The sequence below is a fragment of the Acyrthosiphon pisum genome, chromosome A2 (genome assembly GCF_005508785.2).
Source record: "Acyrthosiphon pisum isolate AL4f chromosome A2, pea_aphid_22Mar2018_4r6ur, whole genome shotgun sequence".
Lineage (NCBI taxonomy): Eukaryota > Metazoa > Arthropoda > Insecta > Hemiptera > Aphididae > Acyrthosiphon > Acyrthosiphon pisum.
This window is the reverse complement of record NC_042495.1, coordinates 80,305,725-80,325,542: the sequence shown is the minus strand read 5'-3', so window position 1 is coordinate 80,325,542 and position 19,818 is coordinate 80,305,725. Positions and strand designations below refer to the sequence as shown.

Sequence of the window (19,818 nt, the reverse complement as noted above, 5' to 3'; positions counted from 1 at the left end):
ATTTTTTTTAGGATTTAGGGGGATAAAATTAAAAATGGAGGAAAGTAGAAACTTGATCTTAAATAGAAAGACAAGTAGATGACAATATTCAAATCTGCTTTTAGTATTCTTCTCGCTTCACTAGATCAATCGGTACGTAGGAATGAAAACACATCTAAATTCCTATGTACCACGTGTTTTCGAAAAAGACAGAAAATCACCGATTACAATCCCCTTAACTCTAAGGTCAGTTATATCCACTAGGTACGTGGAATCGAAGACCGCGAGTATTATACGCTAATGGGATTCTTATGGAAAAAATAAAAACTAAATATCTAAAATCTTTAATCTTTTTGCTTTCGTATGTTTAACCAGCACCATGATTCTTAACCGGAATACAATTTGGCGACTAAGAAATATAACTTATATAAACATCATCCGCATGGGACCCTGCATGTTTCGGCTTGACTTGTGCGTGCGTTTAAATATTTATTTATTTATTAGAATAAAAGTTAATTTCGGTTCTCTCCAACGTCTCTATTAATTTCCCCGCCCTCTTTAATTTCCCTCCGGAAAACACTTACCTGACACAATTATTAATAAGACACACTAATTGTCTCATTTATTCACACCCGTTTAATATACCACTCGCTTAAATGATCAACTACCACCCTACACTTACGATCAAAACCATATTATAAGACGTGTCTGCGTGACTGAGCGACGATCACAGAGCAATAAGAATTCTTATAACTCTATGAGGCCGAGTGAAGTTATCGTCATACGTGATTCACTGTTATTTTATTATTTTAACAAAAACAATTCGTGTGGGGTCCATTGAGATTTGGGGTACGTTCGTTCGGAGGCTAACCTAAATTATGTCCGACAAGACCAACCATTGATAGCAGGACTTATAAGTTTCTAAATTGTATTACTCCCCATCGTTTAATAGCACTACTCTATTGGTTTCATTTCACGCCAACCCATACAATTGTTTCTGTGTAATTACTAAATAATAATAATAATAATAATATGTACGGCCCTGCGTTTTATGCGACGTTCCATCCTACCTATTACACGATCGGCCCCATACAAACCGTGAGATTTCAATGTTTGTTCAACTGCCGCCGCCAAGCTATCGTTTATTGTATTGTTAGGTAGTTAATAATAATAATACAAAAATACAAAGAAATCGCTATGATAAAGTGTAAACAATTCGTTCAGGTCGATCGGAAGAGAAGGTTAGCGTAAACCAGACCTGAATTTAAATTAAAAAAGTATTAGTCTATAATAAATATTGATGGAGTAACTTACGTCTTATACTGTATAGTGTATACACATGTTCATGGCTCGTGACTCGTGACAATTAATTTAATCGTTCAGTATGATGGACATTAAAAAATCTATATGAATTTATATTTTTTAAACACAATATAATAATATCTATTATTATCATGATGTTCCAAATAATAATATGGAAATACCTATATTAAAAGTTTTTTCAAAAACAAACTAATTTAATAACAGTCTGTGACAAAGTACCTATCGTATGACAAATATTTCAATAACACTTAAACAGCACACACGTATTATTGTTGTAAATAATAATTAAGTATTATATACATTTATCACAGAACATTAGCGTGGCGTCACGAAGGTTAAGTTATTCAAACCGTTTTACTGTTGTAGTGTCTTAATCATCTGAATGTCTCTCTATATAATTTACCTACCAAGACCCAGACGACAATTCAATTTCGCCAAAATTTGTTAACACACCAGTTTAGGTAAATAATAATATATTGTTATCAGTAAGTACCTACATGCAATGGATCTTTAAAACCATGTTTCAAGAGCGACTATAATATTATAATACCGTAAATGACACTATGTAAATCGGGAATGGAAGATCGTAAACATTACTTGTTTTTAGGACGATTACTATATATTATAATACTATAATAATAAGTCGATTGCAGATAGTAATGTTACGCGTTATCGCGATAAAAACATGTATATACATAATATAATAATATGTATTAATTGAACGGTTCAAGACAATTTAATGGACTATAAACAGGCCACTAAATCTTATTTAAGGGACTATTATAGCTCACTGTTTATTTATTTTTCGTTGAATATTTGGTAATAACTGCTGTTTATGCCACCCAGCATTAATTATTTAAAATTTCAATCGTGTTGACTTCGAGGGGACTTCTATATAACGGACAGACAGAATACCGAGTAGTCAATCAACCAACATTACGCGGGGTTCGATACGGCCATTTCATTATTACTAACCAATCTTAGTAATTAGTATTATATAATATTACTAATATAAACTATCATAGTAGTATCGTCGTTGGTATATTATGACAGTACTACATTCGTTATTCCAAAAAAATATCATCCCCGTTGTATGTATCTGCTGACCTTATGGGGATTTTTGTTCGAGTAATATTTTACTCGGTTCAGCTTTTGAGACATTTTCATTTAATATGATATTGTTTAATAACCCAACACCAATTTGAAGAATAATTTTCGGATGAACAAACGTGAGTTTTGTAATGTCATTCGTAGGATTAACAAAGACAGAAAATACAAGCGTAATGTACACTTAAAATCATATTTTATCGTAGTTAAAAACCAAATCAAAAAACATACATTTTAATTGATATATTTTTATTATTTTATTATTTTTTTCGTTTATTTATTTATTTTTTTTTGTAATTATTATTTTGTTTACGAATCGTATAACATCTTATAATTTTTCGTTTTCAACGACATCCATTCATCAACTTTTCGATTCCCACAATAATAATAATAATCATAATAATTATAATAATAATAATAATAATAATAATAATAATAATAATAATAATGATGATAATAATAATAATAATAATAATAATAATAAGTAAATTATTGAATAATTTCAAAATTAAATTACATTAATTGATTAAACCTAACAACATAATTTGTATGTTTACTCAACGAGAGTTTTAGGACAAAAAAATACTAAAAACAATTAAATAATGATAATAATAATTCTTAAAAGGTTAAATCATAAAATTATAACAGGAACCAATACCAAAAAATCAACTTAACAAGGTCATCAGAAATGACGCTATTACCAAAAAAATAAAATAAAATAATAATACAAATAATAACACACTCGCAAAATAAAAGTTAAGACAAAAGAAAACAGTATTTTTCATAATTTACTTTTAACCTAAACGTCTACTTGCTATAATATTAACAATACAATTTTTTGTTCAATTAATTTACACGTACATGATAAAAACAGACGAAAAAACACATTTAAAATAGGTTATAAACTATCGGACGTTATGTGATTTAATTATAATATATATATAATATATTGTATTTATAGAATAATTATTATCTAACGAAAATTGGTACATCTAGTTAATGCCCTGAGATGCTGCACCATTATTGTATTATAAAAATGTATCTATATAATCATTATCCGTATATAGGTATTTTAAATGTAATATGGTTATAACATAATAATATTATAATATGACGTTTTATATTTTGTTTGTACATTTGAAAAATATGAAACGGAGCAGAAACACAGCCTTAGGAAAAATAAAACAGAATAAAAAGCTTTGCTGGAACTTAAGAAATATAATATAAACTTAAGACATTTACTATTTTATTATAAATAAAAGGTAACAAATAAATCACCGTGAAAGTAATACATTGCACTCAATTTAACACACATAATATTATTATTATTGTTATATAATATTTATTTTTTTATTTTTTTTTACACACAAGTGTATTTATATAACAGACTATTATATTTTAAATATATTAATAAGTACTATAAATAATGAACTTTTTGGTTTGAGGTGTATTTGTGTGAATAATAATCGTATAATAGAATATTATATTATTATTATCGTTCCTGATATTTATTACTATTATTATTTTCATTATGTATATAGAGGTACCTGTATTGTATTATAAATGTTTCATGATTACCCTGCATGAGTGACGAGTGTATTTCTCTATAGTTAAGTTTAAAATCCTATTTAGAACTATTGCAAGAAATAAAATTAAAAATTAATCGTTTGCCATGAGGACGTACCTTCAAAATAGGTACGACGCATATGCCGTCTTTCGTAAACTATACTCTTATCATTCGCTTATTTGGATTGTCACAGTTGTAATGTCACAACGATATAATTTAACGTTATTACTGTAATAACGATGACGATAACGATGACGATGATATCAATGAAAGCTGTTATTAAAGTTTGACCGACCGCTTGTTGGGAGACACGTAAAGTTTTAATGTAATTTCGTTATTATAATGTTACTTCACTAACCGAATCGCTGGTAATATTACCTCCCATTAATCACAAAATTGTACAAACGTATGCGTTTTATGGCTCAGAAAAAAAAACAAAAACAAAATGGCGAACGAACAGGAACTATAAAAAAAAAAATATGTATTTTAGTGGCTTCATAATATATGAGGAACAATATTGTATAATATATTTTGTCGTTTTCTCTTGCTGATTTCGTGGTAAATATCATGTTTTTATCTCTCAAAAACCGTACGAAATGCAGTAAAACTTAAAGCCAACATGTGTGTATAGGAATCACAGTTTCACAGAAGTATACACATGATTAATAACTAATAAAAATTAAAATAAAATTACTGTAACTAAAACTTAGGAACTGTATGTAGACACCATAATGTGTTCGGCTGTATATTAGGTAATTGTATCGTTTTGATTTGTTTATCGGGCTGAGATGAAATGCTATTGTTTCGGAACAATAATTATGATTTATCTTTAAAATGGCTACGTTTTGGTCTAAAATAATATAATTAATTTTTTTTTTTAATAACGATACGACGATCACACTTATAAATATGTACACGATCAATTTTTTTTTAAAATCTAATTTACACGTTTCTTTGTATTCACTAGCTGTAGTAGTAGTAGATTTGTTTACATTTTTTTTTGTTTTCGTACCAAATTTTTTCATTATTTTTTATTGTTTTATTTCAATCCCTTATCATTAAAAACGATTATTATATGTTACACGCGCGATTACGAACCACGGCCGTACGATTCGTCCGAATGATTATATTATATTATATTATATTTATAATTACTATTATTATTTTTTATAGATAATATTATAATATACAGACATAATAATATATTATTATAAATTGATTACGAGTAAGGGCGAAAAAGAAGGATTGACAGGATTTAGGGTGGGGTGAGTTTGGGGTGGAGGTAAAGGGCATGCGCGCACATGGTTGCGGGTGAGATACAGGGTGACGGTTCAGCCGAACGCCCGTGACAACGACCACGTGGTGGACAAGGGACGCGCGCGCTCGTGTACACGACGAGCTTACGCGCATTTTCCGGTACAGGAAATCCATCGGTACACCCGACGCGAAGAACACCGCTTCGGCGAAATTATGTTCGGAGCACCGCGTCGAACGCCGCCAGCGCGTAGTCCCTAAACACCCCGTGTCAGTCTTGCTCCTTGTCCTTGTCATCAGCTTCCGGACTCAGTCTTTCGTCGTCGACGTCTTCGTCGTCGTCCTCGTCGTCGACCCCGTCATCCTCGTCACCGGCACCGGCGCCACCTCCGACGTCACCGCCGCCGTTGCCAACGTCACTGCCGCCGCCAACGCCGATCCCGCCGGCCTTTGAGAAGTCCATGGCCACTACGTCGTCGTCGTCGTCCTCGTCGTCCTCGTCGTCGACGCCGCAATCGTCGGCCCCGTCATCGTCGTCGCAGTCACCTTCACCATCACCCTCACCGTCGCCGTCACCATCAACATCGCCATCCCCCTCACCACCCGTCGTCGGCGGTTCTGAGTTGCTGCGACTGGCAGCCGGAGACTTCATCGCATAGTCCAGCACGACGGCTGACTGTAGTGGCTGGCCGCCGATCATGTCCTGCAGTCCCAAGTACTGGTGTTTGTCGGCCGCCGACATCGACGACATGTGTTGCTGTTGCTGGTGCATCAGGTGTATCATGTCTATGCCCATCGGGAACGTGGACCCAAAGTCCGGGAAGAAGTTGGGTGTCGGGAACGCAGGTGGGTTGAATCCCGGAGGCCCCAGCATGAGGTCGACGGGTTCCGAGGGTGGGTTGCACGGCTGCAGTGTCGGACCGTTGCCTCCACCGCCGTTGTTGTTACCGGAACCGTTGACATTCGACTGGCCGTTGTTGCTGCCGCTGTTGTTGTTGTTGCTGTTATTGTTGTTATTATTATTGTTGTTCTTATTGCTACTGTTGTTATTATTCGAAATGGACCCGAAGTGCAACAAGTCCAGTGGACCGTTTATGTCACCGAAACATTCTTTTTTCAACTGTTCCAGTTTTAGCGATTTACCGTACTTGCCACGCACGTACATGAGCAGACTGTTGTACGGTATACCGAAAATTCTAGAGGCCTGCGACGTGGTCATCTTCTTGTTCCACACGTGCTGTAGTGCTTCCGTGAGTTCGGCGTTCGTCCACGACCTGGGAGGGCCACCGCGTGGAGCGCTGTGCTGGCCCTTAGGACGTCCAACCGGGAACATTTTCTCTGAGAAGAAGAAAATAAAGGAAAAATTTTAAAAAACGAACGAATTAGAAGTCTCGCGCTTAAAATTGCGTTGTCCACAAGGTCATTTTACTTACTTTTCTTTTTACTCGGCGGTGGGTTGTCGAACCTCGGTTCGATCAGTTCGTTTAGCAGTGGGTTCCTACAGCCGTCCAAACCGGGAAATAGACCTGTTATAAATATGGATCACATTAGAAAAAAGTGATTGTACACACACCAATTGACATACAAAATAAAAATGCACAATCTACGATTTAAAATAATATTTAAGTGTTGTCACGTTGAGCACTTCCCACGATTTGTTACACTATGTTAGAATAATTATTTCAAAATGATAAATAATCGTCGTTGGAGTTGATGAAGGATAATACCATATTATAATATTACATTGTTGTTGTATTAATCGATCGTCACTGTTCCCGAAATTATTAGCGTAGGACGTAATATTACGTATGTAAAATATATCATTATGATTGAACACCGACACGATTGATTTATTTTGGAATTAGCAAATAGCAAGTGTCGTCTAGTAAGTAACTATACCTATTTGTAAATACGATACGGCAAAGTTGTAATAAGAAGAATGAAATAAGGACAATATAAATTAATGTAATGCTGAACTTAAGTACTTCTAAAAAAAAATTATTTTCATTTTTGCAAATTCAGTACCTCCCCTCCCCATTATAAATAATATTTGCCGTGACATTAATTCATGCGACTAGTGCAATAAAATTGTTACATGATTAATTTTTAGTTTACAATAAAAACCGTCCGAGAGAAAGCTGAATAAATATATATTAGTTACTTATATCAAAATTGTTTTAATTCTCAATTTATTATGTTGTTCTTTCAAATATTTAAACAAATTAATGGATTTTAATCGATGAACTATACTTTTTTTAAACTTTAATTTATTGAACTCATTAAATAATATAGAAATAATTAATAATATTCCAGAACTAACAATATTAATAATTATGTATATTTGGTTTTTTAATATTATGTTGTAATTGCTATTATTTATTAATATAATTACAGAATTACTAATTAAATGTATATTTTTATAGTACGCGACTGTATGCCATATAAAAACTACATTGTTAAATAATGATTATTATTAAATAGAAAACGCAATATTGATTTGCCCCTTTTATTTCAAACACCACTATACATAAAAGAAAATAATTTGTCTACCTTAAACGCCTAAAAATAATTTTATAATTTATTTTTATATTTGATGGTTTTAAAATAATTGTTTTAATGATTTTTTAGTTGTTACTAAACAGTAAACTATTTTATTACGTAATGAAAATTTTTTTTCTGTTAATCTTACCAAATTGGGCATCTATTGGAAACACTATAATAGAAAACAAAAACAAAAAAGTATTAGCTTCATGAACTCGACAAAACTAAAATGAATTACAATATAATATATATCAGAAAATTTTATTGCTCTCGTTGTTGTTACAATGGACAATTGTTATCCTACGACCGCAGGTAAGTTTGAAATAAATTATAGTATAAGATACTTCATATTACCAGAAAAAACTCATACGCATGTCGAGTGCTCTTTTAAAATAATGAATTCCAAACAAAAAATAATATAATATAATATATATATTATTATAAAAAGAACACTAAGCGCCTAACAAAAAATACATGGACACGTAATTACTTAGTGTGCTCTACCTCGTAGTCACACACACAAGCTACATTTTTGTTTTCTCTAACAATGTTTTATATTTATTAACTCAAAATATACATAATATTCAAACTTACTGTGAGGAGGTCCTTGTAGTGATAGCGACGACAACGGTCCAAAAGGCGGAAACAGCGAGTTCTCAAAGTGTGGATCCTATAAAAAAAAAATTACATATTATGAACTTCGTAATACTGTTAAAATGACTTCTGTTAAAATCCAATATTAAAGTGTATGTATTGTAATAATATGATAAGCAAAGTAAATCTATACTAACATATTGTACAACTTAAAAGCTCATGAAGGTATGCAATTTAAATACGAAACTGAAACTGACCATTTAAACTATGTTTATGACTCAAGTTGTGTATTTTTTCTTTGGAAATTAAAACCATATTTATATAGGTAAAGCACTATACTATTATTATAAATAGGTACTATTTAAAATATTTCCAAAAAAGAAACACCACTTTTAGACGAAAATCTCGGTCGTACGTTTTAGTTACTGCCAAGGGATTAATAATATTTTTTATATTCTATACGACGTATATTAAAATTTTAAAGCAACCAAAAATATCATTGTTACTTCGGTTGACATTAATAATATTTCCACGGACTTTAATTTCCAAAACGAATAAACAAACTAAACAGTAACGACGAGTCCCCGTGGTAAAGAGGGGTGAAAAAATAAAAAATAAAATGCGTAAAACAAAATATAAGTAGCGAAGACGTGAACTCACGTGTGGATTAAGTGGTATGCTCATGGGATCCGGCCCATAATAAGGGAAGTCCGGATGCCTCTGATGCTGTTGTTGGTGGTTGAGATGATGATGGTGGTGATGGTGGTGGTTCTTTTTGTTACTCGACTGGTTATTATTATTGTTATTGTTGTTTACGTTCGGGTTGCCACTGTTGGCAGTCAACTCTACCGGCAGACTTTGTCCCAAGTCTCCAATCATTTCTGATTCTTCCACTTCGACCTTCATTTGTTTCTGAAAGAGAAAATAATATCTCGTTATAAATGCATAAGCGCAAAAAAAAAAAAAAATACCACCAATTATGACATGTTTCATTAAAAACATTTATTGAATGAGATGTAAAATTGTATGTGTAAAAAAATGAAATATATTAATAATAAACTGCTAAATTGTAAATAATATAAAAGCCACAATTTTCTCTTTCTTCATCACACTTTCATTTCCTTTTTATTATGAACAATATTATTTGAACAACTATAAAACATAATTGAGTCACTTTTCTTTATAATAAAAAAATTATCAATTAATTTTATATATTATTATTATTATAGGTGTATATTTTATATCAGTCGTTCATTTAGATTTACAAGTTATATTTGAAAACTCACATTTGCCGACGGCGACGGTGTCCTATCCGGCCTTTTATTGTTACAACTTAAATTTGTCGGCATGTTTTCGTTATTGATATTTTCATTGTTCGGTGATTTTTTCATCGACAAATTTTCGGCGACATTGTTATTGAAGTTTGACGGAGAAGGTGCTTTGCTCAAATCTTGTGGACCAATCGCTTCGCCCGATCTTCGCCTGGGTCGAGCCTAAATATGCGTATACACATAATAATGTTAATAAAAATCTTTATTTAAAGGTTAAGCGCGTCATATTATATTGATATATTATAGTATATTGTCTGTATTTGACAACATGGAACGTTATAGGCATTATTGATAATTTCTCTTTTTGAAATATAATAATGGGTTCGGTTTTTCGAGACGAAGAGAAAAGAATATTGGAACACAACGAACGAAAAACCACACAGTTAGGTTAGCTAGTCACGTAATAAAATCGCAATTCACGTGCTACAGCAGTATTATAGGTACGACTTACCTGTTTCCTGCGAGGTGTCGGAGACGGACAGTTCCGGTCGCTGAACGTGATGGGTGGCAAGTGCTGTATCTGTGGCAGACGGATGTGCGAAGGATCGTACGGATTGGCTGCAGCGGCGGCCCGCAGCGGCCGCGGCGGCCTGGAAGAACATTCCTGGTGGTCGGCGACATGCGGCCGGCGGATCCGTCGCGGTGGTGCGGTGGAGGCAGCGCGAGCGCGTGGTGCGGCGGCGGCGGCGGCTGCGACTTGTTGCGCGGACTCTGCGGTGAGTCAGCGGTCCGGTGCCTGTGGTGGTGATGATGGTGATGGTGACCCTTGCCCGGAGAACTCTGTCCGTTCGTCAGCTCGTGGCCAGTGGTCGTGCCGGATTTGCTGCCGCTGGGACTGTGGCCCCTGTTGGAGTGGTGATGGTGATGGTGATGGTGGCCGCTCACGCTGTGGTGATGAGACGATGGAAGCGGTGGCTGCTGTTGCTGTTGCGACGGTGATGGTTGGACGTCCGTGGGCGTCGCCGACGACGAAGTGGGCGAATCGACAAATAACGGAATGCGCTCAGTGTGGGCCAGTCCGCGGATCTGCAATCACACAAACGTGAAAGCGATTAGCGGTCGCGATCTACGACCCACCCGATGGTAGCTAGAATCCCCTTTGCTCCCCCCCCCCACTTACCATCATCATCGTACATTCGTTAATTCGTTACAGTCGTCGGTAATATTATATAGGTACCTACGAGTTGATATGGTCAGTGATGAATGAGGACGGTATGATGACGGGTCGTACTGTCATGGCTTTACCCAGTTAAGTAAGAGGCAAAGGTTATTGCATAAGTAATCCAATTTTAGGACTAAGAATATTTTATAATGGGTTAGGTTAGTGTGTTATTTAATATTTTTATTGATTTTTAATGTTCATATCTATCCAAAGTGTAACATCAAGGTGTAAGTACACTCACTATTTTTACTATAATTTAAGCATCTTACAATGCATGCATATTTAAATATTGTGTACTTATACTTGTAATAGAAAGTAATGTCTATATTATTTCGTAGGTAGTTTATATTTGTTAAATTAACCATAACTCCAGTATGACTGAAGTATAATGAAAAAAGAAACCCAATAATGCATAATTTCTAACTCAAAACTTCCTGAATTTAATTATATTTTGGATAAAATCTTACAAACATCGAAATTCCAGTAATTTTTTATTGCCATATCTATCGGATTTTTACGAAACAAATCTCTGTCTTAATTAAACCTGTATTTTTAGGTCCTTAAACGTTTTTGGTAGATATTAATGAATCTGCTCAAAAAAGCAAAAGTACGTTTTTTTAATATAGAACAAACTACGAACGCATCAAATCAATGTTGCAAATGTATAGCTGCTTAACTGCAAACTAAAATACTATATTATAGTATACCCATATCATGAGATCGATACAATTATATTTCAATTTTATAATCCTCTTAAAGTTTGGCTTGTACAAAATGTTATGCAAGTAAAAATAATAATATGGTCATCGATACTGTGAGGGGTTTACGTTAAAATCCGAAAATTTGTCTTATTAGGTGTATGTACATACAATTTTTAGGTCTTCCGGATAGCACTAATAATATTATAATGTTTACGTACTTGTAGCGTTTCAGCAGCCTGTAGCAACAACGGCAACTGTTCCTGGCCAACGTTAATCTCCCCTTTGTACATGAAGTGTATGATGGCTCTCATCTCCCAGTCAGGAAGGTCCTTAAGCACGATCACAGGATGTTTGCACGGGGTTTCAGAGAATAGCCTTTGAAAATATGGACTAGGAAAAACATACGAAATAATTAAAAAATAATAAAGATATATTATATTCCCGAGATAAAAGTCTCGTGTATAAATTTGGGTAGGTACCTGCAAGCGGATAAGACGACTTTGTGGGCTTTAAACTGAGTCTTTTCACAAACCAGTGTGACGTCCACGAGAGTTTCGTTTTGTAGTAGCACTTCGATGGCGTCCATCATGTGGACCAGGTGATTGTTCCACCGAAGGCTGTACTGTGGCGTGTCCATATCCGTCAATAACTGCATAGAAAAAAAAAAATAATATTGTTAGAATATATAATCAACTGCAATTTTCAGTAATTGTACAATAGCCGAGTTATAGTTTCTCATTATTGATTCGACTTCATTAAAATAATACGTGATGATATTATAAAGTAATACGTATTTGCTTTTTCGACCAGAAGGCCGTAAGATTATAGTAAGATATAAAAATAAGTTATTTCGGTACATAGAAGAAATAAAAGAGTGGAAAAAAATTATAATCATGGTCAAAACATTTTTTTTTTATAAAAACCATGGAGTTTGATCACATTAAATAAACAAAATAACAATAATTGTCTACAATATTTTGTGATGACATATTGTTATTATTATAGATTATTTATTGTTAATGAGACGGAATAGTTGATTGAAATGAAATGCATGCAATATGCAAACATGTTGTCTTCGAAACACTGTGAAAACTGAAATGAATAGGTATGGTAAAAAGAAAATAGTGTCATTTACATTAGAAAAGGGGGCCTAAACTGTATAATGACAAAGTATGCCTCAAAAGGGCGAAAAGTACATTAAAAATGACGCTGTCGTAAATTTTATGACCTAAAAGTCTTTTTAAGAAAAAAACTTTATGCGAATAGTTTGTAATGACGGTAAACTTGACATTAAAAACACGGTAAATCAGATTTCTTCATTTTAGAACAATAATAAATAAAACTTAAATGATGGCTGTCATTTGTTTGTGCACAATTTACAATTTTTAAGTTCTGAGTGAAACGAACAATTTGTGATTGGTATTATAATACATGGTTTTTGTTTGTTTGTATTTTTCATGCAAAAGTTTCAAGTAATTTATCGTTTCAAAATCGAATTTAGTTGATATTATATTGAATGTTCAGTTGTAAATATTTTATTTATCTATAGGTAAATGCAAAGAATCAGAAAATATTACATAGATACCTACAATCATAGTTGTTATGTTTAAGACACAATGTTTTGAACAAATGGTTTTAAGCATGTTTAAAACATTTGTTAATTATTGTTTAAAATGTATAAGACATGTGTCTTAAACCCTTAACGACATATTGTTTGAGTCTTAAACTGTTTTAAACTGTTTTAAATATACTGTTTAAAACACTGTCTTAGTGTTCAACTAAAAGTTGAGTTCAGAATATATACATTTTTTTAACGTACCGAATATTCAATAATTTTTTTAAAGTTATATCCCAACACAACACTGTACCAAGGTGATTGAAGTCAGACGAACGACACGAATGCCGGCATTTATCAATTTCCGTGATATAACATAGTATTTGGTTAACACTTTTAAATACAACTTTAATATTTTGTTAAACGTAGATTGACTGATAATGAAAAAACTCATGGTATGGACTGACCCTAAAAGTTCACTATCACTTACAATAATAAAAATCTAACCAAATCCATGTTTTAACCAAACTATGATACCCTGGCCCCGGGGCCAATAACTATTCCCTTCGGGCTTCGACCGACTCCCTTTTTATGAGCTACTGACGTTTATAACAACGTTTGTACAATTATTATTATTATTATTACGGAATTATAAACCAATTTTTTGTCAAGGTGTAAAATTCTTCCACAGGAACGCAACACATCGTGTGGTTAATCGGGTAAAACGTATACAACTAGATTAAGGTGACATTCAATTTAAACAGTATATAAGTCATTATCCCTGGCGACGAAAGTTTAAGTTTTAATAAAGTCGAAACGTATAGGTACCTTTATAGTAACTCGTGGGCGTGTATACCTGCCTATTATTATATTATTACATAACAGTCATATTGTTTCGAATATTTGCCTCTTACACAACATATTGTTTCACTGGAAACGAGCATAATAATAATATCTAATATGTAATACCTATAATATCATATTATAACGCACTAACAACTTACATGTCACAACACCACAGGCTGCAGGTATATAAATACTCTTAATTATGTAAAAATCCCACGTGAAGACAAGAAACTAATGCAAGGTTATTTTCATGTGTAATTATTATTATACATTTTTACACTTAAATTTTTAAGTGAATTATAAGCATTTTTATGCTACATTATATACGCAAAACATGTGCTAAAAAAATTGAAATACAGTAAAAACCCTTCATACAGTCACGGATAATTTTCTTAACATTAGGTTTCATAATATGATGAATCCCCTTAATTTTTAAACTTACAAAGCTAAACGTGGAGCATAGATTTGTTATGTCACGCACTTGTAAGACGGGGACAACGAATTCGTGTGCAGCGTCCTCCTCTTAATATAATTTATTACGACGTTCATCGAGGAGAGCGAATGTATAATATAAATGTATGAATAATTGTGTACAATGACACCCTTTGCTAATACAATATTATGATATCATAATCGATACGCAACTTGTGGTAAATACACATAATAATATTATGTCCGTCGGCGAGACTTGATTGTGAAACGTACTTAAGTGTTTTCCGATAATATGTACTTAAAAAAAAAAAGTCTTTGCACATATTTAGGTTAACGCTATCTCAGGGGCGCCCATTTGGGGGGGGGGGGTGGGTGGCAGGGTGTGCACTCGCAAATCCTGTAATTTTGTTGTCCAAAATTGGCCTAGGCTTAATTAATACTATGGCCAGATGGCCTTCAGTTTGCCAATCTTAAATTGTGCATGCACTGCAGCTATTCACTGATAATCATAAATAATATTATAATATTGTGTTCTTTAATTTGATAATTGATAAATTGATATCGGTATCACTTTATCCATTGGCACACACAAATATGTGTAAATGGTAAGTGGCTACTGACAGGGGTGGACTGGCTATTTTTGGCCCGGGGTGCAAAATTAATTAGGGGCCCGTAATTTTTTTTCAAATCTACCTAAATTAGGAAAGAGCCCTTAGTTTTATAAGTAAATATAAAAAAAAAAATTAAGAATAACATGTTGTTTATTTGTAGAGATGTTGAAATATGTTATTTTATTTTTATTTTGTATAATACCGTATTATACCAGTATTATACCGTATACCGACTGTGGTAATATATATCTATCCTATCTAAAAATATCTTTACTATACACTATACACTATACAGTATATACACAGAATGTATGAACGGTAAAATGTAACTGTTAACTATAAAAATATGTTTTTATTAAGTATGTTTTTGATATTGTAATGAATCTGTAATGAAAAACTGAAAACACTAGAAACGTTTTTTTAACGATTGGTCTGGAGGTGGGAAAAAATTGGCCTCTTTAATTGTTTGCACACCTTAAAAAAAACTGAAATGGCGCCCCTGCGCTATCTGAGTCCGTAATAATTAGAAGAGGTTTTTTGTGATACGCAGAGGTCCACAAAACTTACGTACTCTGCACACAATAATATATACAATATCCGATCGTGTTTCAAGAATATTCTTCAAATAATCTTTCAATGTATTGTCGCAATTCCGTCGCGCGTAAAAAAAATTCAACCGTTCACCCGTCTCATCGGCGACGACAATATTATGTTTGCCTACAAAATAATAATATATTGTCAAGACTTATAATATTATATGTAACAATTGTGCACTACATGTCTCTTTCTCTATATATATTATACACACTACAATATTATTATAATACATGCCATGCCGATGGCATAGCATCACGACAATGCGATTTCCATACTACGATATACATATAGGTACGTATTATTATTATTATTATATAGCGCGCAGTATGCACTCACGCGATAACGATGTACATATAATATCATAAAGTGCAACAGATATGAGGTGTGCATATTATTATTATAAAACAAAAAAATGCACACGAGTGGACTGCAATGTCGGTGAAGAGTGCAGGAAAAAAACCTAAAAATATTACTAAAACGGTAAAACATTATACCTATAATATTATCGTTTACGGTCTCATACTATTATTATGTAACTTTTGGTATCACAACTGAGGTAGGAACTACGATAGTATTACTTCCACCACATATTATAGACTTATCTCGGTAATCAGTACAGGTGCAGTGCATCAGAAACAGTCGACGGATGGATACCCCTTTGGCCGGATAGTGTTGCATACCTATTCGTATTATTAGGATTTTTCGAATAGACGCGAATGACGGGGAAGAACCGATTTTTCAACAATATAGGTGTAGACGTCGATTTTAATTGAAATAATATAATTGTGTTCATTATTAGTGTAATACAATATAATATTATAAAAGACGTATAGAACAACTCGGAACAGAGGTGTGATGCGGTAGTGAAACGTGAAAAGACGAAAAATCGCGTACCATATTTCGGAAATAGGTCTGCAACTTCAGCCCTTCGTATTGTAATGTTTCCATGTTGAAAATATCGTATGATAATACCGAGTGGTTCGAGTGCGGTGTCTATAAAATTGTTACCTACCTTTCGTGTGAACAATTTAGAGTTATACGTGATCATACCCCCCACTCACATTTTTGTTGCGCAAAACGATTTAGACCACTGCTTGACATTATTGACTATAAAATATATACATTAGGGCTTAGGTAGGCATGTTGTAGTACAATATACACGAACGATTAGTGATCATGTACCGCCACTATGCATTATATATTTATATTGTTCTTCTTCGTGCATTCATAATGCGTGTAATTAATAGACGGACGGGTGAAGTCGATTTGGTCGACATGAATAACAACGCGTAGTCCGGTGTAAATACACAGGTATATAGTCGGGTATCTATAGTATACCGGGTTAGCTGCAAGTATCACTACCTAGGGTCCTAGTAGGCACCTACTAGATACTCATAGAAAGTATATATATATTACCTATACTAGCGAGTATTATAATTTACGAGAATAAGTCGGCTGCGGATTAATTTGTCTGTCTAAAAAAAAAAAACAAAAACAATAAAAAACGATTTCATTCTTTGGATTGTTTTCCAACGATTAGTGCAACCCCCCCCCCCCCCCACTCCGTATTGCCAGCGTCACGTATATGCATGAGATAATATAACGTTTCATATAATATCGATAACCGCATGCTAACGACAGGGGTCGGGATGGCGGTCAGACGTCACTTTTAATCACAATAACGTACCAGCACTATAAAATAATATATTATATACAATATTATAATAATATACAAGCTGTGTATTATGTAATATAATAATTAATAACATTATAATTGTGGTTTAATACATTTGTGTGAATATTTTATTTAACATAAGAGGTAAAGTTAGCACTGTTATTATACACCTTATGTAGGTGCAATAAAATATACGATTGATGAACAGACCTATAAAGGTGACATTTGATATTTAAGTACACGCATGAACAGAAAGTAAAATCCAACGGATCACACAGCGGTTTTATAGATGTAATCGATTTTTTAGTTACCTAAGTTTGTTTGTATTATAATATATTGTATGCATTATGTATACACACATAATACTGTAACATTCGAGAATCGTATGTTTTTATCGGAATTTAATATAGACGTGAATTAAAAACTATATTATGAGCTCGTAGGTTTTTATAACAGTAACGTAACGCGATACCTGTTGTCGAGCTTAAAGAAAATAAAAATAAAAAAACAATTTCAAAGCAATATAATAACACACGTAGTAAATATAGAACATTTCATCTGATTTATTAATATACATATCTATCTTAAACATATTTTACATAATATGTCGTGTTACAGAATATAACGATAATAATAAAAATATGAACATGGTTTTACAGTAGTTGGTAAAACCAACCATTTTCACACATCAAATTTAAAAAAAATAAATCAAAAACAATAACCTTGTCTATGTATGTGGGTAAAAACAATGATTGTATAATTCTAAAAGCAGAATAAAACAAGGAAATTGTTAGAAAATTGTTTAGAATGTATCGGATACTATAATTCATAAATGTATAGCAATATAATCATTACCTACTTAGTGAATTAAAGAATAGTAGAATTAACATTATACATTATATTTTAGTGATTATATACTTTCATCCCCAATAATAAGATATCGAAATAACTATTCCTTAAACAATATAGAATAAAAATGTCAAGATATAAAATTAATATTATAATACAAGTATTTTTCATTAAGTGTTTTATTGTCAGATATACGATATTTATTATAGGTACCTAACATAGTTGTCAATAATTATGATTTATTGATTTACTTGTTATCTGCAATTATTGTTATAATTTCTAATATTATACAAGTAATGACTTCTTATACATTGGAAATTGAAAGAAATACTATCTCTTAAAACGTAAACAATTTACATACTTAATATAACTGGGTAGTGGGTACTGGGTAAGTATAATATTACATATGTGTGACGAATTATAGTAAATTATAATTTACAATCAATAAAATATGTTTTTACTAGAAAAAAAATAATTTTAATAAAATAATAGTTGTAGGATTTAGTAATAAATAATAAATAATTTGAATAAATTTACATTATAGTATTAATGTATAAATTAATTTACTAAAAATAAAAATCTGATTATATAATTCAAATTACAAAAGTTGTTTTTTTAATATTTTATTCTGTTTAAAAATACAATTTTTTGCCTATATCACAATACAAAATATATAGGTAGGTATTGCGTAATTTCTTAAAAAATGTTTTATAATATTAATGTATGCCACACCGCTTGTAAATGTTTCATACCTTTTTCATTGCAAACTTAATATGATTTAAATAATAATAATTATTTAGTTTTCGTAGTATAATCAGTGTACCTCTTAAAGTTTTAAAGAGAGTCACATTTTATTCACCTACCCGAGGACTGAATATTTATTGTTTGCCTCTGCAGTTTTTGAGCCACTAACAAGCAGGACCCGTGTTTTTAAACGTGTTATTTACTTTCATATACTATAAAGCTTTAATTTATAAAAGTTTTTTTTTAATAGAGATATAAGTTCTGTCTGTCAATTTGACTATGGGTAATTTTTTTTTACAATGCAGCTTTATTTTGTTAATTTTTTTTTAAGCATGTAAACTTTAGATTTATTTTTTGTAAATACTTTTAATATGTAAAAATACAAAAATATTTAACAACAATTAAAATTGGTTATGAAAATGAATAATGTTAAACCGAATTCAGAAAGATTTAAATATACAATGCAAACTGATGCAGATAGAATAGTTGTATTATATTCCACATAATATATAATTTATTACGAAAAAAAGTTATACTAACAAAAGAAAAATTTAAGAAGTTATGTGTTTTTGGTTAGTATTTTACTATATTGATAAAGTTTCGTGGCCCAATTATCGGGTCAGTGTTTCGTCAATGAAATATCTATAATATAGTTTGGTATAAAAGGTTAACTTGTGATTCAATCACTAGTCTCACTCGTTGCAAATTATCTAATAATATTTAACTTAAAGCTTGTAAAGTTTCTAATGAAACATTTGAATTATACTAAAATTTGTTTATTGGCGCATTGAAGTATAGGTACACATTTAAATACTTACATATTATATAATTTCAAAGGTTTAAATTCAGATTTTAAATGCAAAAAGTGTCCAGTTTATATATGAATGTCTTACATGAAAGTTTTAACATGATTGCATGGACATAATGTTTAAAATCTATATTGTCTATTA

General features: G+C 32.2%; 1 protein-coding gene across 1 annotated transcript in view; it reads right to left on the bottom strand.

Annotated features, from left to right (window-relative positions):
- Positions 1-4,732: 4,732 nt before the first annotated feature.
- The window catches only part of LOC100573715 (homeobox protein 13), a 191,866-nt gene continuing 176,780 nt past the window's right edge, over positions 4,733-19,818 (bottom strand). The window contains exons 3-12 of the mRNA XM_029489993.1: positions 12,039-12,208; positions 11,778-11,949; positions 10,467-10,722; positions 10,148-10,407; positions 9,652-9,858; positions 9,026-9,277; positions 8,366-8,441; positions 7,920-7,943; positions 6,664-6,756; positions 4,733-6,568 (exon numbers count right to left, since the gene is read on the bottom strand). Coding sequence (XP_029345853.1) covers positions 5,502-6,568; positions 6,664-6,756; positions 7,920-7,943; positions 8,366-8,441; positions 9,026-9,277; positions 9,652-9,858; positions 10,148-10,407; positions 10,467-10,722; positions 11,778-11,949; positions 12,039-12,208 — 2,577 coding nt within the window. The 3' untranslated portion in view covers positions 4,733-5,501. The remainder of the gene's footprint in view (positions 6,569-6,663; positions 6,757-7,919; positions 7,944-8,365; positions 8,442-9,025; positions 9,278-9,651; positions 9,859-10,147; positions 10,408-10,466; positions 10,723-11,777; positions 11,950-12,038; positions 12,209-19,818) is intronic.